This window comes from Hirundo rustica, chromosome 16 (assembly GCF_015227805.2).
Source record: "Hirundo rustica isolate bHirRus1 chromosome 16, bHirRus1.pri.v3, whole genome shotgun sequence".
NCBI lineage: Eukaryota > Metazoa > Chordata > Aves > Passeriformes > Hirundinidae > Hirundo > Hirundo rustica.
This window is the reverse complement of record NC_053465.1, coordinates 8,329,869-8,347,620: the sequence shown is the minus strand read 5'-3', so window position 1 is coordinate 8,347,620 and position 17,752 is coordinate 8,329,869. Positions and strand designations below refer to the sequence as shown.

The window sequence follows — 17,752 nt, the reverse complement described above, 5'->3', positions numbered from 1 at the left end:
TACTGAATCACAGAATCAGAATCACTTAGGTTGAGAAAGACCTGTAAGATCATCAAGTCCACTGAGGCGGTCCGGTGAGTCATGGCCATGTGGCTGCAGCATGATGCTTTAGGGATATGTTAAAGAAGAGCTGTGCTCAGAGAGAATATAGGAGCAGACAGACTATTCTGTCTAGAATTAGTACTATAGGTACTAATTTCCCATCCTGAACAAAAGCAAAATTAATAATAGGTGACATTTCATAAAATTCAAGTATCACTGAGGATTCATATAGAGTTGGTGTGAAAGAAAACATTGGAAAGAAGGAGAAAAAGGAGTTTACTAAGGGGAAATTGTCTGTTAACGAATATGTCCTTTGCTGTTCAGTGCTGAAACTTTCAGTCCTATATATTCATTTCTTTAACAGTTACTGAGGTGAGGGAAAAAATCTGGGTATTACTGGAAAAGGATGTTATGAATTATATGACTGGAGAAGTCTGCAAAAGATGATTCTGATATACCTTCTTCTGGGTACATAAAACAACATACTAAGGTGGTTCAGAGCTTCTATTCCCTGAAGTCCAAAAGAGTCTTCTCTTGCTATCCATAGTTTCAAGCACCTGCCTGTGCAGTCCCTACATTTGCAGCCACCACTCAAGCTCTGCAAACGCTGCTTGGCGAGGAGGTGCCTGGGTCAGATGCATTGTGCTTGACTGACTGCGTGTTCTGACTAGTGTTAATATTTCTCATTAATTTAGCCCTCATTCTCAACCTTCTCAACCCATAATCTTTAATCCAAAGGTCCAGTATGTATCATTCATCTGGTTTACAAACAGAGCACACCAGAGGCCCGCGAGGCAACTTAGGCAGAGCTGGGAATAAACACCAGAAGCTGACACAACAGCCACAACTTGTTCTTCCTGACATACTGTCTGCCTGCATAAATGGACTGTTGCTCTTTTCTCTTTCAACAGTAACTAACCTTCCAAAGAAAAACGGTTTGCTGTGTATCCAAGGATAGGCTGAAATCTTACATTCATTCTGAAATTTGCTTGTGTGACATTTAACAGTATTTAAAAGTATGCATGGGAGAGTATGTGTAACGTCAAAAACTCTAATCAAACTCTAAGACATTTTAAATTTAAGAATTAGTCTTATCACTTTAAAATCACAGGTGGGTTTGGCAAGATATAAAACTATGGCCCGTGTTAAGATTAATATAATTAATGAACAGAGAGTCAAAGTAGCAGTCTGGATTACAGCCAGTTAAAATCTGTTTCTTCTAACACCACCATTTATAGGAAACGTGAATAAAACATGTCTGTATTTGAAATGGGTTGAGTAAGTTCCAATTCTAGATTTTCCAAACATGATTCATACTAAAAAACAGAATTTGGCTACTGAATACTGAGCCCAGACAACTAAAATGATTAATCTGGGAACATGTACAGCTGTGCCCAGGCCAGCATGATGGGTATCACTGAGAGGCATCTCTAAGATGTGCATTGAGTTCATCAAATTTTACAGGTAGTTTCATAAAAGTATCAGAATTAGTCTATCACCCTCTTAACAGAAAGTGGAGCCACCTGCAAAGCATAAGCAAAATTCACTCCCCTTGAAGTTAAGGGGAAGATTTGGGGCATAAATTGGCTTTTGACAGTAGCATGGTCAGAGATGTTTTATGAAAAAATAGTAGGGCACCAGCTGAAAGCGATGATAGATATTTTATCACAAGTCACAGATATACTTACCTGTTGTCATTGCAGTGTGTCATGCAAATATGACTTGGAGGGCTTGTCTATTGAACAAGGTTAAACAGCAGTTATATGATAAATGAAAAATTAGTTCTTTAAATTTGGCCCTGATTGGATCAGGGGCAGAGACTGTAGCTTGGTCATTGTTTTGCAATTACTACAGTGCGGGGAAGGGAAAAAAGCAGCTCCAAAACAACAGATTTAGGGAATTAATTGAAAGAAAAAGTCCCATTAAATATTGTTCATGAAGTATTTAAAATTAAAAATAGTGTTCTGCAAGAAGTAGTTGTGCTATTCGTAGAATTTTAGCACTACAACAGAAAGAAAAGCAGCTAAATACTGAAGTTCTCATAACTTTAAATACATTAAGAAACTCTTAATGAGTGACAAGACTGTTAAGAATAAATCTCGTCCAAGCTTATGTTAAGTTGCAAGGAAACAAGATGAGGATGTGAGGACTGAGAGAGGGGAAAAAAAATGAATGAAAAATGAATCCTCAAGCCCTACTGGTCAGATCAAAGCCAGGGACAAAGACAGCTACTCAAGCTCCACCCTCAGAGGAAATATTGCAGACTTTAAAGAAATAAGTGCAAGGCACCAGTCATTCCTTGAGGCAGCAGAAGTACAGGAGGCCATTCAGAGGAAGCTTCAGAAGCTGCATACAGAGGACACATTGATCAGATATGGGCCAAGGTGAGCAAGGGGAAAACCCATCCTGTGATGCTCTTTGTCACTCTCTGACATCCATACTTCATGTTCAGCTCTCTAATGGACGCCGAGAGGTCACTACTTCTCTAAGGAGTTTTGATCCAAGAAGAGAAAAAAAAGTAAGAGAAAATTCTTCCTTTGAAAGTCAGGTGAAGGATTTTCACAGGAATTGCATTTTTTCACTTGTATGCATGGGAAAAGCAAGCTTATCAGAATGAGATTTGGCAGTACAGGTATATTAACTGATATAAAAATGTTGTATTTTGCAAATAGCAAGGGAAAGTCTGCAGCTATTTGGAGCTGTCAGAAAGGCGCAAATGACAGATTGACAGATCTGACATAAGAGAAAGAAGCAAAGCAGAACTTTGGGAATGTGTCATTGCAAGGGTGAGGAAGGCCACCATGAGCAGAGAAGGCTGAAACCTGAAGCTAAGACAGAGAGGATACAAAAATTAGGGGAGATGGGGGGTTTTTTGGCAGTTTCTTTGCTGATGTGCTGAGGTTTTTGCTCACATGCTAATATTTATAGATATGCAAACAGACCAGTTTAATAGTGATTATAAAGGGTCTCATGTCGCTTTTCCAACTTCTGCCTTTCTAAAGGCAAAAGTCTCCAAGCCCTCAGCTTTTTCTGCAATAGGTGTGATTCACTGCTAATCTCCTGAGGTTTGTTTTTTTTTTAATAGTAGGTATGTTCCTGAAAAAATCATTTGTGCTTCTCACCTCAATACTGTAAAAAAACCATGTTCCTCTACATTTGGACTGTGACTGCATTGCTAAAGTTATTTCAAGGCTTGTCTGAATCTGATAAATTTAAGACCATGCTGTAAAAAAATCTTTACATTAAGAAATCTGGTTGAACATAGGATGACGGTTTTTTTACTCAGTAATGGCAGAGGGTAACAATTTTCCACTCCTAAGCACCACACTCTTGCTCTTTCCTCCCTCTTCTCAGGGGAAGAAAAAAACCCTTTTCTTCTGTATTTCTGCACTGCATTTAAACCATCAAGTCATCTCCTACCAGAAATCCCTCCACAGGCTCCGATGGTGTCAGATCCAAGTGAACCTTGGATGTTTATTCTCTGGCCCCTGACTGAAGCTGTGGTTCTCATGCAAGAGCATTCAACAGCGTATTTTAGGAGTGCCCTCTCTCCAATTCTGCCATCTCTCCCTCTGCCAAACAACAGCCCAGTGCCCGTCAACATGTTCCTCTTAGAGGCTTCCAGCAGTGGCAGCTGCGTGACACACAATGGGGCTGGAGACCACATCACGGCTTAAAATACAGAAGAGTTTCTCAGCTCAGCCAGGTTTCTTTATTTCTCATTCAGAGGCAGCAAGGCTGTGCCTCTCTTAGGGTGGCACCATCTCAGAATGGTAGAATTAATTGAGTTCAACGAGATTTTTATTCAAGTAACTCACAAATATTCCGTTTTCTCAGGTTTCTCTCCTCTTGGATGCCTTTCTGATTTTTCTTTAGTACAGGACTGCTTCTATATTTAATTTTGCAGAAAACCTCTAACAGCCTTTGCAAGATGGAGTCTCTTAAAAAAAAAAAATGCTTACATATAAATTATTTCAAATTTTGGTGGAAGCCTCGTGTTGGTACCAGTTACCTGCAGAAAGTAATAAGCAATTCTTCAGAGTGTGTTTGTGCTCCCTCCTTTTCGGACATACCCTCAAGCTTTTTTACTCTTCTCATTTTTTTTCATAGCGGCAACGCAGCCAAGTACCAACTGGCATCTGAAAGAAAATGCAAGAGAACACCACACAAGTAAATTTTCGAGTGAAGAACTGATTGTGAGGAGAGGACAGGCCTTCACTATCACCTTCAATGGAACAGAACGGCCTGAGCAAAACTTAGTATTCATTGCAGAAACAGGTATGGCCCACAGCTTCTTTCACAGAGAGAGAAATGCTGCCCCTGGACATCCTTCTGGTCCAATATACACTACAGAGCAGCAAGAGAACGCCTCAGAGCCGACGTGCTCATTCACATAGCCATGGAACTGTGTGAGGAGTTTGTTGTACTACTCCTACCTCAGCCAGCAGCCACAGCTTCCTTCAGTTGCCAATACGTGGCACAAATTCACCTGAGGGAGGGTTGGGAGGGTTACATCCCTGCTGGGTTTGTTGACAACTAAATCTCTCTTTCAGCAAGGCTGGGAAAAAAAATTTGTTTGATTTTCTTGAAAGGTCCAAAACCCTCAAAGGCGACCAAGACCCTGGCCACGTTTGATATCTCCAGCACAGCGAGCAAGGAGGGCTGGAGCGCAGTTCTACAGTCCTCCAGCTCCAACTCTGTCAGCATCTCCATTTCCAGCCCACATAATGCTGTCATTGGACGTTACAGGCTGAGTGTTCAAAGTGGCAGCTCCTCTCCAGCAAGTCTTGGCACTTTCGTTTTGCTTTTTAACCCTTGGTCTTCAGGTATGAATATGTCAAATTTCCTCTAAAGACCTAAGTTGTTTTTAGTTTCATTAATATTTGCAGCTTCTCCGTTTGATCTATACTCAGTTATAGCAGCTGAAAATTGACAACATCATGTATCAGTGACCTACAAAAGGTGTCTAAGAGTTTCTTAGGACCTTCTGGTACATAAAATCAGCTCTGTAGCATGTACATACTGGAGAGCTCATTGGTCTAAAAGATAAGGTTCTGCTTTTGACAGGGCTCCCCTACTTCTGCACAAGTTAATAAGAGTGTCTCTGGCCTCTGCAGAACCAAGAAAAGAATCGTATTTACCATTTTCTCACAGATTTGGCAGTGTCACACCTCTGTCTTCACTCAGACACCTCCCACCCTTCTCTAATTGTAGAAGATCCCGAGTTTCACAATCTGTTTATAGCAGCAAGAACAGCAAAGGGTGGATATCTGCAAGCACCCTTTTAGATGGAGAGCAAGACTCCTGAGGTTTTATTTTATTTTGCCTGCCATATTTGTACATCTCTGTGTTATTGTTTTTCAGGTGATGATGTGTTCATGCCTAGCAAGGCTGAGTGTGAGGAATACGTGCTAGAAGAGTTTGGCATCATTTTTGCAGGCAATAAAAATCATATCAGCGGCTTTGGATGGAACTTTGGCCAGGTAAATGTAGCACTGAAACACCAGACATTGTTTTTGCATGAACTGGGTCATTTGCTTTTCCCAGTTCATTGCATACATCTCTGAAGAGCAGGACTCTGGTGTTGCAATCAGCATTTGTGCCAAACCCAGTTTCACTGATCAATATGAGGATTTGTAATTTACTAGTCCCTGTTCTGCCTTGGAAGAGCAGCCAGCAGAAACATTAATATCTTTACTAGGACTACCTAGCCTTACCTTAGTAAAGTACTGTAGCAATGCTGAGAGGCCTCAAGGTCGCTGATTCCAAGTTTTGAAAAGCTCTGTGTGTTCTGATGTTCAGACTTAGTTGTGGCCGCATTTTTATGTGGTAATGCCTGGCTGAGCTCTGCAGCGCTTCAATCGGTGATTTAAAAACGCCATTCAACACCAATATGCCTCTCTTCTTCCTAATTTTTAGTAATCCGTGTTTTCAAAACGCTAATTTATTTCTGTACCCCAGTTTCAAGGAGACATCCTCAATATTTGCCTGGCCATAATGGATCGAAGCTTATACTACCGCCAGGACCCTGTCACTGATGTGTCTCACCGGCACGACCCCAGGTACCTGGGCCGTGTTCTCAGTGCCATGGTAAGCAACTTGTTCCAAAAGTGCAAACTACTGAGTGTCCTTTAAAAGCAGTCAGTGAAAGCAAATATGAAGACATTTGATAGAGAATTTTAGGTCCCTGTCTGTATGCACCAGACGATGTGGGTGGTGAAGTGTGGGCCTGCATGGTCATCGGAGCTGAGCCTGCCAGATTTATCTCCTCTGGGATAGTTCTGGTATTTATCACTTTGGTATGCAGTAGTCAGACTGAAAATATAAGACAGGGGTGTTTGAGGGACCAGCTCCTTGGAGGTCTTTAGTCCAGCCACCCATTTGAAGTGGAACTACTGGGTACTAGATCAGCTCAGCCGTGGATTTGCCAGGCTGCTTTGAAACCCTCCGAAGGGAGGAGGTTTTGTGGCCTCTGTGGGTGTCCATTCCAGACCTGTCCTACCCTCCTAATGAGGAATTTGTCTCTTATGTCAAATATGATTTTGCCTAGCTACAGCTTTCTGCTGTTGCCTCTTAATATATAAAAGAGAAAGGTTAGTTAGAACTCACATTCAAATGGTTGTAAGCTGGTTTTACATTCATCCCACCCTCCTTAACCAGACAGAACTAGGTCAGTGCTCTCAATTTCTCCCTGCAGATTGTGTGCTGCAGGACCCCTGCCCATCTTGCAGCCCTCCCTCCTGGGCCCTCTTCAGTGTCTCAACTTCCCCTTGAACAGAGAGACCCAAAACTAGAGACAGGACCCCTGGCACAGCCTTGCTAGGGATGATTAAGGGGGGTTAACAACCTCCCTCCACCTCCTGGTCACACTTTCCCCAATGCAGCCTACTGTGAGCTTTCCCTTTTTGATGAGAGAACACTGTTGGCTCGAATGCAATATGGCATTTGCTGTAACTCCCAGGCCCTTTTCAGACTGGTTGTAAACTCTTAATTTACCTCATCATAAATTTAGTGATTATCTTCTCAGGTCAACGGCAATGATGACCAAGGGGTGGTGCTAGGAAACTGGAGTGGAAAATATGAGGGTGGTAAAAATCCCAGCAGCTGGACAGGAAGTGGTGAAATCCTGCAAAGCTGGAAGAAATCAGGATTCAGACCTGTTAAATATGGCCAATGCTGGGTTTTTGCAGCAGTATTGACTACAGGTATGTTTTATATCATGCACATGACTGACATTGCACAGATTCTTTTAACAGAAGCACTAATAGCACTTCCTTTTTGGAAGCCTTTGAAGACATTACTATGCTGTATGAAACCTGCAAAAATACTGCTTTCTGACTGTGGTTTTCTCTTCACTCTTTAGTGCTTAGATGTCTGGGGATTCCCACTCGTACAATTACAAACTTCAGTTCTGCCCATGATGCAGATGGAAATCTGCGTGTGGATGAGTTTTACGATGCAGAAGGAAATCATTTGGAGAGGGGATCTGACAGCGTGTGGTAAGGCTCAATATTTAATAGGAGAGCTTATCAATGCCTACAGTGTCTCCAGGTGCAGAGCATAGATTCTAATGACAGATGCTTTATCTTCTCTAAAAATTGCCTTAAAAACTACTACACACATGGAGAGGATCAATAACAAATACTACAGAATAATACTACAAGGCTTGGTGTTTTCACTCTTTCTCAATTAAACAAGGAATTGTGACACTAATTGCAACACCTCATTGAAGCCAGGGCAGGCAAAATTACAGTTGATTCCACAGATGACTGAAAATCTGCAATATTGCACTGGATGTATCAAATAGTGGTGACTTAACCTAGCTTGAAACTATTCTTCAAAACTTTTACAGTTCAACAGAACCAGCTTTCATGCAGTGACATCTTTTGCAGTGAAAGTAATTTAACTACTGCTTCTATTTATCATCAAATGCAGTTCAAACAAGCTTCATCTAGCAAAGAGCAGAAGTAGTTCCTCAGTTCTTTTCTTGTTTATTCCCCTTCTTGTTCTGGACCCATTCTATCTGCATGTGACATGGATAACTGTAGCATTGTACCTAAAGCTAAAACTAAAGAAGTGCATAAGATTTTGGAGAAGAATAGGCTCAAGGCATTTTGTGTAACTTCACAAATTTGTTTTCTCCCCTTGAACAATTATATTTATTCCACAATGCAATTTTCAGCACCTTTCTAGTTAAGGCAGTGAGGGTCAGGGTGAAAGTGTGAGTCTCAGGTAAGAACTGTGCAAATAAAGGCATTTAACCCACTAAGATGGCTGATTAAAGGAGGTGGACAGGAATCATAGGAATAGGAATACATACTGGTGGCTTACTTTGTTCATTCTTGCACACAGGAATTTCCATGTCTGGAATGAAAGCTGGTTTACACGCAACGACTTGGGCCCCTCATACAGTGGATGGCAAGTTCTGGATGCAACTCCCCAAGAACAAAGCGGAGGTACACAAATTTTATTTCAGGGATAATGTTGAAAATTTATGAAGTCAGTCACTTTTAGAGAGAAGGAAAAAAAATAAAATCATTGTAAAAGCAATTTGTCAACCTGCTCAGAAATAGTTGCAGAAGAAAATAATTCTTTGGTTGCATTAGTAAAGCTTCAGATCATGTGTGGATGCCAAGAAAGAAACTAGAATTCCAGGAGCAGTTTTTACAGCAATTCCTATATTTCCAATGTAGGTATCAAATGCTATTGAAAATTAAGGGATAATATAAAATAAATCAAGTGCACTTTTAAAATAAACACAAGATACATTGATGACTGGCCTTGTATGAGGGTTTATGTGGATGGCTCAAATGCTCAAAGGGCTCAAATGGGACAGCAGCACTGGGCAATTCAGGAGTCAGTGATAAATATCTGCCTAATAATTTGCTTACTGTCAAAGATTATGCCTAAATTCCTTTTCCTTGATGCTGTAGGAATTTATCAGTGTGGTCCTGCCTCACGGTACGCCATCAAAGAAGGAGAAGTCGATCTGGACTACGACAGCACGTTCGTGTTTGCAGAAGTGAATGCAGACTGTATGTACTGGAATTATGACTCTACAACTGGAAAGAAAACTTTGATATACTCTAAGTCTACAGAAATTGGTGCCTCCATCAGTACAAAGGCGGTTGGTAGAGATGATCGTGTAGATGTCACCAGTGATTATAAATATGAGGAAGGTAGGTAAAACTACTTGTTCTTCTGGTCACATAGCTGCTTCATTCCCAAAAGTATATAAATTTCCAGTTTGGAGTTTCTTGGTACATTTATAAAGTAGGACCAGAGTTTAATTTGGTTGATTCAATTCCTACAGAAAGGGGAGAGAAGGTACTGAGTAAAAAAAAACCTGACTGCCTTGCCCTTTCTGATAATGGAGTTGCTTGGTGGGACCTAAATAAGTCAAGTCCAAGTATCTCCAAATAAAACCTTCACTGTTCCATCTGCCTGTTGCTGACACGCACTGTCTGCCTCTGCTTAGTGATATTTAGGCTACAGCCCAGTTATTGTCTGCAGGATAAAAGTCCTGTTGCAGACACCTGAGCTAAATCAGCACTTAGGCCCAAGAAAAGCAACTCTTTAAATGGGTGCAAGAGCACTGCACCTCCTCAGTCCTTCGGGTCTGATCGTCCCATGTTACGTTTCTCTTTTTCCTTTGCTCATGAGCAGCTTCTGCTTTTCCTGTTAAACTGTCATTACCTCAGTCCACAAGCTTCTCCCCTGCTATGGAAAAGGGAGCGAGGTGCTGGGTGGATGGTCAGCTGCCAGCCAGACTCAACCCACCACTCAGTGCCATCAGCCTTCCCCAACATCTGGGGGCTTTCTCTGTGCTACCAAACAAGAATTCACGTTTCTAAATGTTATAGCCATAAAAAGGGATGGAAATGGGAAAAGAGAAACTTCAGACTTAAGATTTTATGTTTAAAAAAATGTCATTAGAAGGACAGTGACGTTACTGACTGCAGATCCAGAAAATAAGGTGTGGCTGTGGAAAAGAGAGTGCCTATCTCTAAACACAGACACTATGTCCTGGCTAGTTTGTCTCTAGCAGCCATGTAAAATAAGAGATGAATGTTAACTGTTGAGGATAATTTTTATGGTTCTCCCTGACAGGCTCTGCAAAAGAAAGAGATATTTTTAAAAAAGCCCGTAAGAAGCTAGGACTTGAGGATAAATTTGATCCTACAGCACCGAAACTAGAGGAAATTGAACAGAAGCCTGACATCTCAGGAAAATTCAAGGTGGCTAGCTCTTTAGAAGTTGGCAAAGATCTCAACCTACTTCTGGTTCTTGAAAATTTACAATCTGATGCTAAGACTGTAAATGTAAATATGACTGCATGGAGTACTCTGTATACTAGAAGACGAGTTAATCAGCTCTGGAAGGACTCCATATCTGTCACTCTGGCCCCGAAGGAAGGTAATTTTTCAAATACCTTTTAGTCATAATGGTTTTATCAGTAGATGGGCATTGGAGGCTGGTCAGCTTGGGAGAAGAAGCTCTAACAAATTGCAATCCTAAATCTCTACATAGAAAAGGCTGAGAAAATCTTACATTTCACATACATTAACAAGGCATGTTTCACACTATCATGTCCTGTCCCCAAGTGCTTTTCACATTTTGGAAAGTGTTACCATTAGGAACCTAGGATAAGAGATACATCAGCATCCCCAGAGTGAAGTGAAAGATCATTGAATGACAACTGATACTGTCTTGTATTAATCTTAGGCTTCAAGTCATTAGAGAGAAGCAGAAATAATAATTCATTTCTTTAATATGTAATTTAACTTCTGGAGAGGCATCTGTAAACTCCTTAAACTCCAGCTGGTGCTCTTTCAGAGCAACAGGGGGGAAAACAAGCCAGGCAATACAGTAGCAGTGAATGAAGAAGGGATAACACTGAAGAAATCACAATCTGTCTAAAGTGAACTGATAAATTTGCATGAATTAATTTTGGCAGTGATGGCTGAAGGCCCTCCTAGTCCTAGTCACAGCATAAAAGGAAAATACTAACGTCAGGTATGAAGCTTTGTGGGCTTATAAAAGTGTGTACCAATTCCTTTTTTTTTCCCCTTCCAGAAAAACAATTTCCCATTAAGATAAAGTATCCTGAGTATCAGCAGCAGTTAACTACAGACAAAACAATCCAGGTCACAGCATTATGTCATGTAGAAGATGGGATGCAAGTGCTTGTGAAGAGAAACATTACCCTGGACAATCCTGACATCGACGTACAGGTAAATTCCCTTTGCTGTAACTGCAGTGGCAGAGGAAAGGGAGAGTGAATTCTTTGTGAATTCTTCCCTGAAAGAAATGTTCTGCTCACATTCTGCCATGGTTCATCACAGCCTCTCTTAGTATCTCCTCCTCTTATGCCTGAAAGGGCTCGGATGGAAAAGAACACTGAGAACCCGTCCTCACAAGCGTTTTCTTTGCACAGGTACTTGGTGAAGCAAAAGTGAATAAAGAGGTGGAAGTGGAAGTGGCATTTACCAACCCTATCGATACGGAGGTGAAGGACTGTGTGCTGCAGGTGGAGGGCAGTGACCTGCTCCAAGGGATCCTGGAGTTACGGTGAGTACCAGAAATGTCTCCCTTCTGCTGTCGAAGATACATGAGCAAGAATGTGGGCATGGATGAGTTGGAACTGAACTGTGGGATGAGACATCATTTTCTTCCTGCTGTAACCTGGGAGGCCACTCAGGGTAACATCTCATAACAAAGCACACGGTGATGAACCAGCTCTCCATCTAGGCTGGGCTTTGGCTCCACGGTTTGGGAGGTCAAATAATTGCTGTCATAATTGGACAGAACTCGTTTTCCTGCCTATCTAGCAGGACCACACACTTCCAGAAAAAAATTCATGCTTACCCAAGCTGTAAATGTTGCTGAGGCTGTCTATCCTGCTGTAGGCCAGACGGGTTGCACCTTCTTGCTCTGATCAAAGGCCAACAATAGGATACACTGCTATTTCCGTCCATACTTCCCACATTACAACATGTATCAACCAGGATATTTTTTTCACTTTATTAAGTGGACTGCAGGTGCCAATCTGGGTGCACAGCATTGTAAACAAATTGTATTTATATCCGGCAAGTAGAAATACATGTTAAAAGCAGATACAGCAGTGGTTCAGCTTTGGGAACAAAAATTAATTCTGCTCAGACACAGGCTGTGATCTCAAAGGGTGGAACCTCTGAAAAGCACAAACCCAGCACTGAGCTGCTCCATGCTCAGCTTCTCCAGACACAGCAGATCACAATTTGAGGAGGATAGTGTTTGCAGAACAGACTAAACCATGACAAGCAGCTTTTTTCCAAAATGGGAGCTACAGGCACACTAATTTCAAACTCTGCTTTCAGAACTCTACAAAATAATTATCTTAGGAGATTAATAAACAGAGTCAAGAAACCATTTGATGATGTTGAGATAGTGATTGAGAAGGCTGGAATAAAATACCTTTTTTTAACTATAGATCCCAGTTCCCTATTATCTGCTTTGGTGGTTTTGCATCTTTTTCTGCCCTTTTTCCTTTATTATTTCATAATTGAAACAGAAACATTAAATTTTCAGACCATCCCTCATTTTGCACAAACAAGAAATTGCATAAAAATTTCAGCCTATCCTAACAAATGCAGTTATTTCTGGAAAATACCTGGGATATAGAACATGCTCTTTAGCTGAATACACAAACAAACACAAACAAACACAAACAAACACAGCAATTTAACATTGCCATTTGCACTTAAGCTATTAGGAATGGTTCATCCCATCATTTATAAACTCTCCTGAGGGAATTTACCAACCTCGTGTTGTCTATCCCATAGAATTTTTTCCGCAGGCAAGACAAGACAATATGTCAGGGCAAGGGAAAAACATTTAACAAGTTTCCAAGGGTTACAAAACACGATGGTGTAAAACATTTTAGCTTCCATTCAGAATTTCCTGCTCTGTAAACACTCAGGTTTTCTTGGTCCCATAATCCATTCTAATTCAAGAGTTGGTATTAACATTCCTCATAGTCCCAGATTATTCTTTGGCAATGATTCAGTGATGTGTCTTACACCCTCTGTTCTGCATGAAATCTTATCTCACTTAATAATATGTCCCCTTTTGTGGGCTTATCTGGGTTTCTGCATAATGAATTTGTAAGAGCCTTTAATGTATGGATTTGAGTCTTTAAATCTTTATCAGATAGCCAAGCCATGTGTAGTCTTTTCATGGCCATTTTACTTTGAAGTGAGAAGAGTTCTTACTCTGGGTGGAAGATGATTAGGGAAGAAACTGAAGCATGATGCGCAAGCCTGTTTTTGACTTATATTTTCCCTTTTTTTCAGCTTACCACCACTGAAAGCCAGTGAAAAATCCAGTACCAAGTTTAAACTTATCCCTTCTGAGGCGGGTCCCAAACATCTGCTTGTTAATTTCTCCTGTGATAAATTTGCAGATATCAAGACCTTTAAGATGTTAAATGTGATTAACTAACATGAAGATATACAAGGAGTGGTCTGTGTGTGTAAACTGAACAAAATGTGATAAGAAATCTTGTATAGAAAACAATGAGATAATCAGCAAAACAAATCTTCCTCTGATAAAGGGTCACCAACATCACATTACAATTTTACATTGTAATTTTAAATAAACTGAGGAATGGTTGATTGTTCATTTACTGTTGTGGGTATCCATGTTATTAAAAAGAACATTTTACCTTCTACTTGGAGACTCTTTGACTTATGTCTGGCTTTCTTTGGAATTAATTCCTCCTGGCTCCAGATGCCTCTGCACACAAATTCATAAACTCATTGTTACTTATTGAAAGTGGACTTCCCAAGCAGTGTTTCTCCTTACTGGTAGTGTGATACGACAGCATAGTGAGGATCACTTGCACTATTTATGTGATTTAGCTTTGTCTTCTTTGCTACAAACTCTGTCCTGACATTTTCATTTTATATATTTATATATACACATATATATACACATATATACATACATACATACACACACACAGACACACATATATATATATGAGGTTGTTTTTGTTTTGTTGGGGGTTTTTTGGTAAATTATGGTGACCAATGAAGCATAGGAAATGTTCAGCAGGAATTTGGGTGGTGTCCTGTTTGAGAGCCATTCAACAAACACGTTGGGGCAATTGCCCAGCTCAGTGTACATATTTTAGCATGTTGATATTTTGCATTTGCTGAAAGTCTCCTTTGGGAATAAAAGGCAGGGTAATCTTAAGTCTGAGGGTATTTTGACTTGAGAAGAGTTAGGAATCCTTTACTATAGATTATGTGTCAGGAAGTCATCTCTTAGGTTCGAGTTTAGGACTGGTACAGGTTAAATGATGGGTTCCAGTGAAGTAGGTGTAGCCCAGTGAGTGACTTGCTTTATGGGCAATAACAGTGTAACAGTAAATCAAGCTCTGACTGAAAATTACTGTGTAGGTAGAGTGGATGGAAAGCCAAGCTGCTGCTCTGGCACTGTTGGGCCAGGAAGCAATAACTTCTTACCATAAATAAATAAACTCTGTGCCCCAACTTCCACCACACAACACACGGTACTGTGGCTTGTCACAGGGGTTTGTCAGTGTTGAGGAGCCCAAGCTCAGATTGGTTTTAAAGTTATTTTGTCCTTGTAGCCGGCAAAATTGCTTGAGAAGGGCACTCGCAGCCGCCCTGGTTTTCCTGCTGGCAGTCACAGGATGTCAGTATGAGACCACACTGGGCATAAAATGGGATGAGCTACAGAGAGGCTGCACAAGGAGCCTGCAGTAGAACTTTCTCTTTTTTCCTGGTGCTCCTCAAGGCTTGCCAGAGCCAAGAGCTCTCACTGTGTAAATGGCAGATTCATAGAAAGGCTTGGGACCTCAAAGATAATCTGCTTCCAATCCCCCTCTTTGGGCAGGGACGCTTTTCACTAGACCAGGGTGCTCAGAGCCACATTCAAGCTGGTGTTGAACACTTCCAGGGAGGGGGCAGCCACAGATCCTCTGGGCAACCTAGGCCAGGGCCTCAGCACCCTCACAGGGAAGAATTTTTTCCTAATATACAATCTAAACCTACCCTGTGTCAGTTTGAAGCCATTCCCCCTTGTCCTGTCACTCCACACCCTTGTAACTATTCTCTCTGAATCTTTCTGGTAGATTCCCTTCGGGTACTGGCAGGGCACAATTAGATCACCCAAAAGTCTTCTCTTTTCCAGGCTGAAGAAACCAAATTCCCTTGGATTTCCTCAAAGGAGAGAAGCTCCAACCCTCTGATCATCTTGGTGGCCTCCTCTGGGCTACAGTAAAGCTGTTCAAGCAGAAGTTCAAGCTCAAGCACAGCCTTGAGTTTAGAACGTAGATATCCACTTAATGCCTTCTTTTTACATCTCTTGTGTGTGTGAAACACCCAGGCTGTGCTAAAGTCAAGGGAATTGCATGAGCAGAAATGAGAGAAACCTTTAAATTAGACCTTATCCAGCAGTATCCCCTGCAGATGAAGTTAATGGGTCTAAGTAAAAGACAACTACAATGCAACCTTATGGAAGAGGTTCTGCAGTGGGTTTTGTTTGGTTTTGTTTGCTTTGGTGGTGGTGGTGTTGTTGTTGTTGTTTTGGTTTTTCGGGGTTTTTGTGGAATTTATACTGATTTCCTCTTTCTAGTAGAAAGTAGTAACAAGACAATTGTAAGGTGGATTTTGTTACTCTGGGGATATGAGCAGCAGACAAAATAACTAAGGAGATAAATGAAATCTATACGTTTTTCTCTGCAAATTGAACTGCAATTCCGAGAGTCCAATACAAGGGAGAAAGAGGAACAAAGTATTTTGAACCATTTTGGGATGATGGGTGGGTGGAATTGAGCTAGGGAAAAAACACCTGTGACAACGTTCAGTCATTAGTCACTAAGGAACCATGACTGCTGCATTCCAAAGGGATTGCAACAGCAGCTGCTGGTGCTTTGCTGTGGTGAAGGTGAGACTGGCAGGTGCCAGTTTGGGATGTAGGCCAGTCTGAGAGAGGTTCTGGTGGCTCGCTGAGCACCACTGTGGGCGTGCCTTGCAGAGGTAAAGGAGGTGGTTGCAGCCAAGACAGAAAAAGTGTTCTGAGACTTAATTACGTATGTGAGCAGCAAGGAAGAAGAAAGGAAATAGTCAAATGCCAGTGGGAGCAATGTGTAACATCTGAGGCAATCACTGTAAGTACTGAACGCCTGAACTTAAGAACTGGTCGATGCGGTTTGTCACTAGGGCTGTGTGTGAAGACTGGGTAACATCAGAGGCTTGTGGCTCTTATGGTTTCCAAGGAACATGAATTAAGGAAAAGAGAAAAAGACCAACTGAAGTAGCTCTGGACAGCAATCAAGCCCATTTGAGGTGATTCCCGGAACAAGCCTTGACAGCCTGAACATCCCGGAAACTTCCAAGGGAAGGAAGAACCGCTGAATTATAATGTAAGTGGAGATGTACTGTGCCAGATGTACTAATGCCTAGTGGGAAGAGCTCTAGTGTTTTTCTTTGCGATAGGGCTAGCATGACTGTCATATCAGTAAGTACTCTTAGGCTTTGTAACAGGAAAATAAAGTTTCTCAAAAAGGGGCAAAGAAGCCTGTCTTGTAAAATCAACCTTAGAAACAGCTGCTGAGGCTTAACTTTTGCTATTTCAGTTGGCTTTTCTTTCTCTGTAACTTAAAATTCAGACTAATTTATTTTTAAGTCTACTGAGTGTTAAAACATGATCAGCGGGGCTACAGAATCTGTTCTGATTATCTTCAGAACAGATAATCCTCTTCAAAATGACATCATTTTATTACTTGTACTCTTTTACAAAGTGATGGTTCAAAACCAAAAATAAATATATTCATAAACCCAAAAAGAAATATAGTCATGGTTGTTAAAACAGGCTTAGAGTTTATGCTGACAAAAATACTCAAGGTTATTAGTTTGTGAGTTCTTTTTGAAATAGAACTTTTGGCAAATATTAATATATGGAGCTAACTTAACAGGTAAACAGATACTTTTTTCTACTGGGAGCTAATAATTTTTTTTTTCTCAGAGGGTATTGGACATAATGTCAGACAAAAAAAATCCCTCTGATACCAACCCACAGCTGTTGGACAAACCCAGAAGTGATATTAACCAACATGGAAGTTAAGTCATCAGGAAATGCTCCTTTTCCCTTCAGACAGCTTTTACGTCCCACCACGCTCCCCATTTCCTCATCCTTAAAGATAACTTATTCATGGCACACCTATTATCTTTGTAGGAAGCTCTTCTTGTCTCGGGATTCAAGAGCATGCATTTCCTCTGAGTAAATAATCTTGGTATCTCCTCCCATAATTACACCCACGTTGAGTAGGAACTCTGGCATTAGACAGATATATATTATAGGAACTAGTTAATTCGTTTGACAACTTTACAGGTATTAATAACAACTGCTAAATACCTCTCCCTTCTCTCAAATTTCAGCTGACAGCACAAAACGATTGCTGGGTTTTTCCTTTTTATGATTGATGTGACTTGGACGTCCTTGAAGAACAAAGTAGAAGTTGTATGCGATTCTCATAAGCTGAGGGAATGGCAGGTGAGTTCTGCAAGTCATTTGCTTCCCTTCAGCGGGTATTTACTCAGGGCTGTTTCCTCAGGATTCATGCCCTGTAGGTATCTGCTCCGATTTCTTATCTGAAGGTAATTTTATATTGTAATTTGTTCTTGCAAATTTGTTTATT

At 41.0% G+C, this 17,752-nt stretch overlaps 1 protein-coding gene across 1 annotated transcript; it reads left to right on the top strand.

The window, feature by feature from the left end:
• Positions 1-2,349: 2,349 nt before the first annotated feature.
• LOC120760077 (protein-glutamine gamma-glutamyltransferase E-like) lies at positions 2,350-13,576 on the top strand. The gene is made up of 13 exons (XM_040080000.1): positions 2,350-2,426; positions 4,153-4,320; positions 4,635-4,868; positions 5,407-5,525; positions 6,004-6,132; positions 7,070-7,247; positions 7,406-7,541; positions 8,395-8,498; positions 8,976-9,221; positions 10,153-10,458; positions 11,119-11,276; positions 11,480-11,613; positions 13,377-13,576. The coding sequence occupies exons 1-13, from the start codon at positions 2,417-2,419 to the stop codon at positions 13,522-13,524; spliced, it is 2,070 nt and encodes a 689-aa protein (XP_039935934.1). The 5' UTR covers positions 2,350-2,416; the 3' UTR covers positions 13,525-13,576.
• Positions 13,577-17,752: the final 4,176 nt, after the last annotated feature.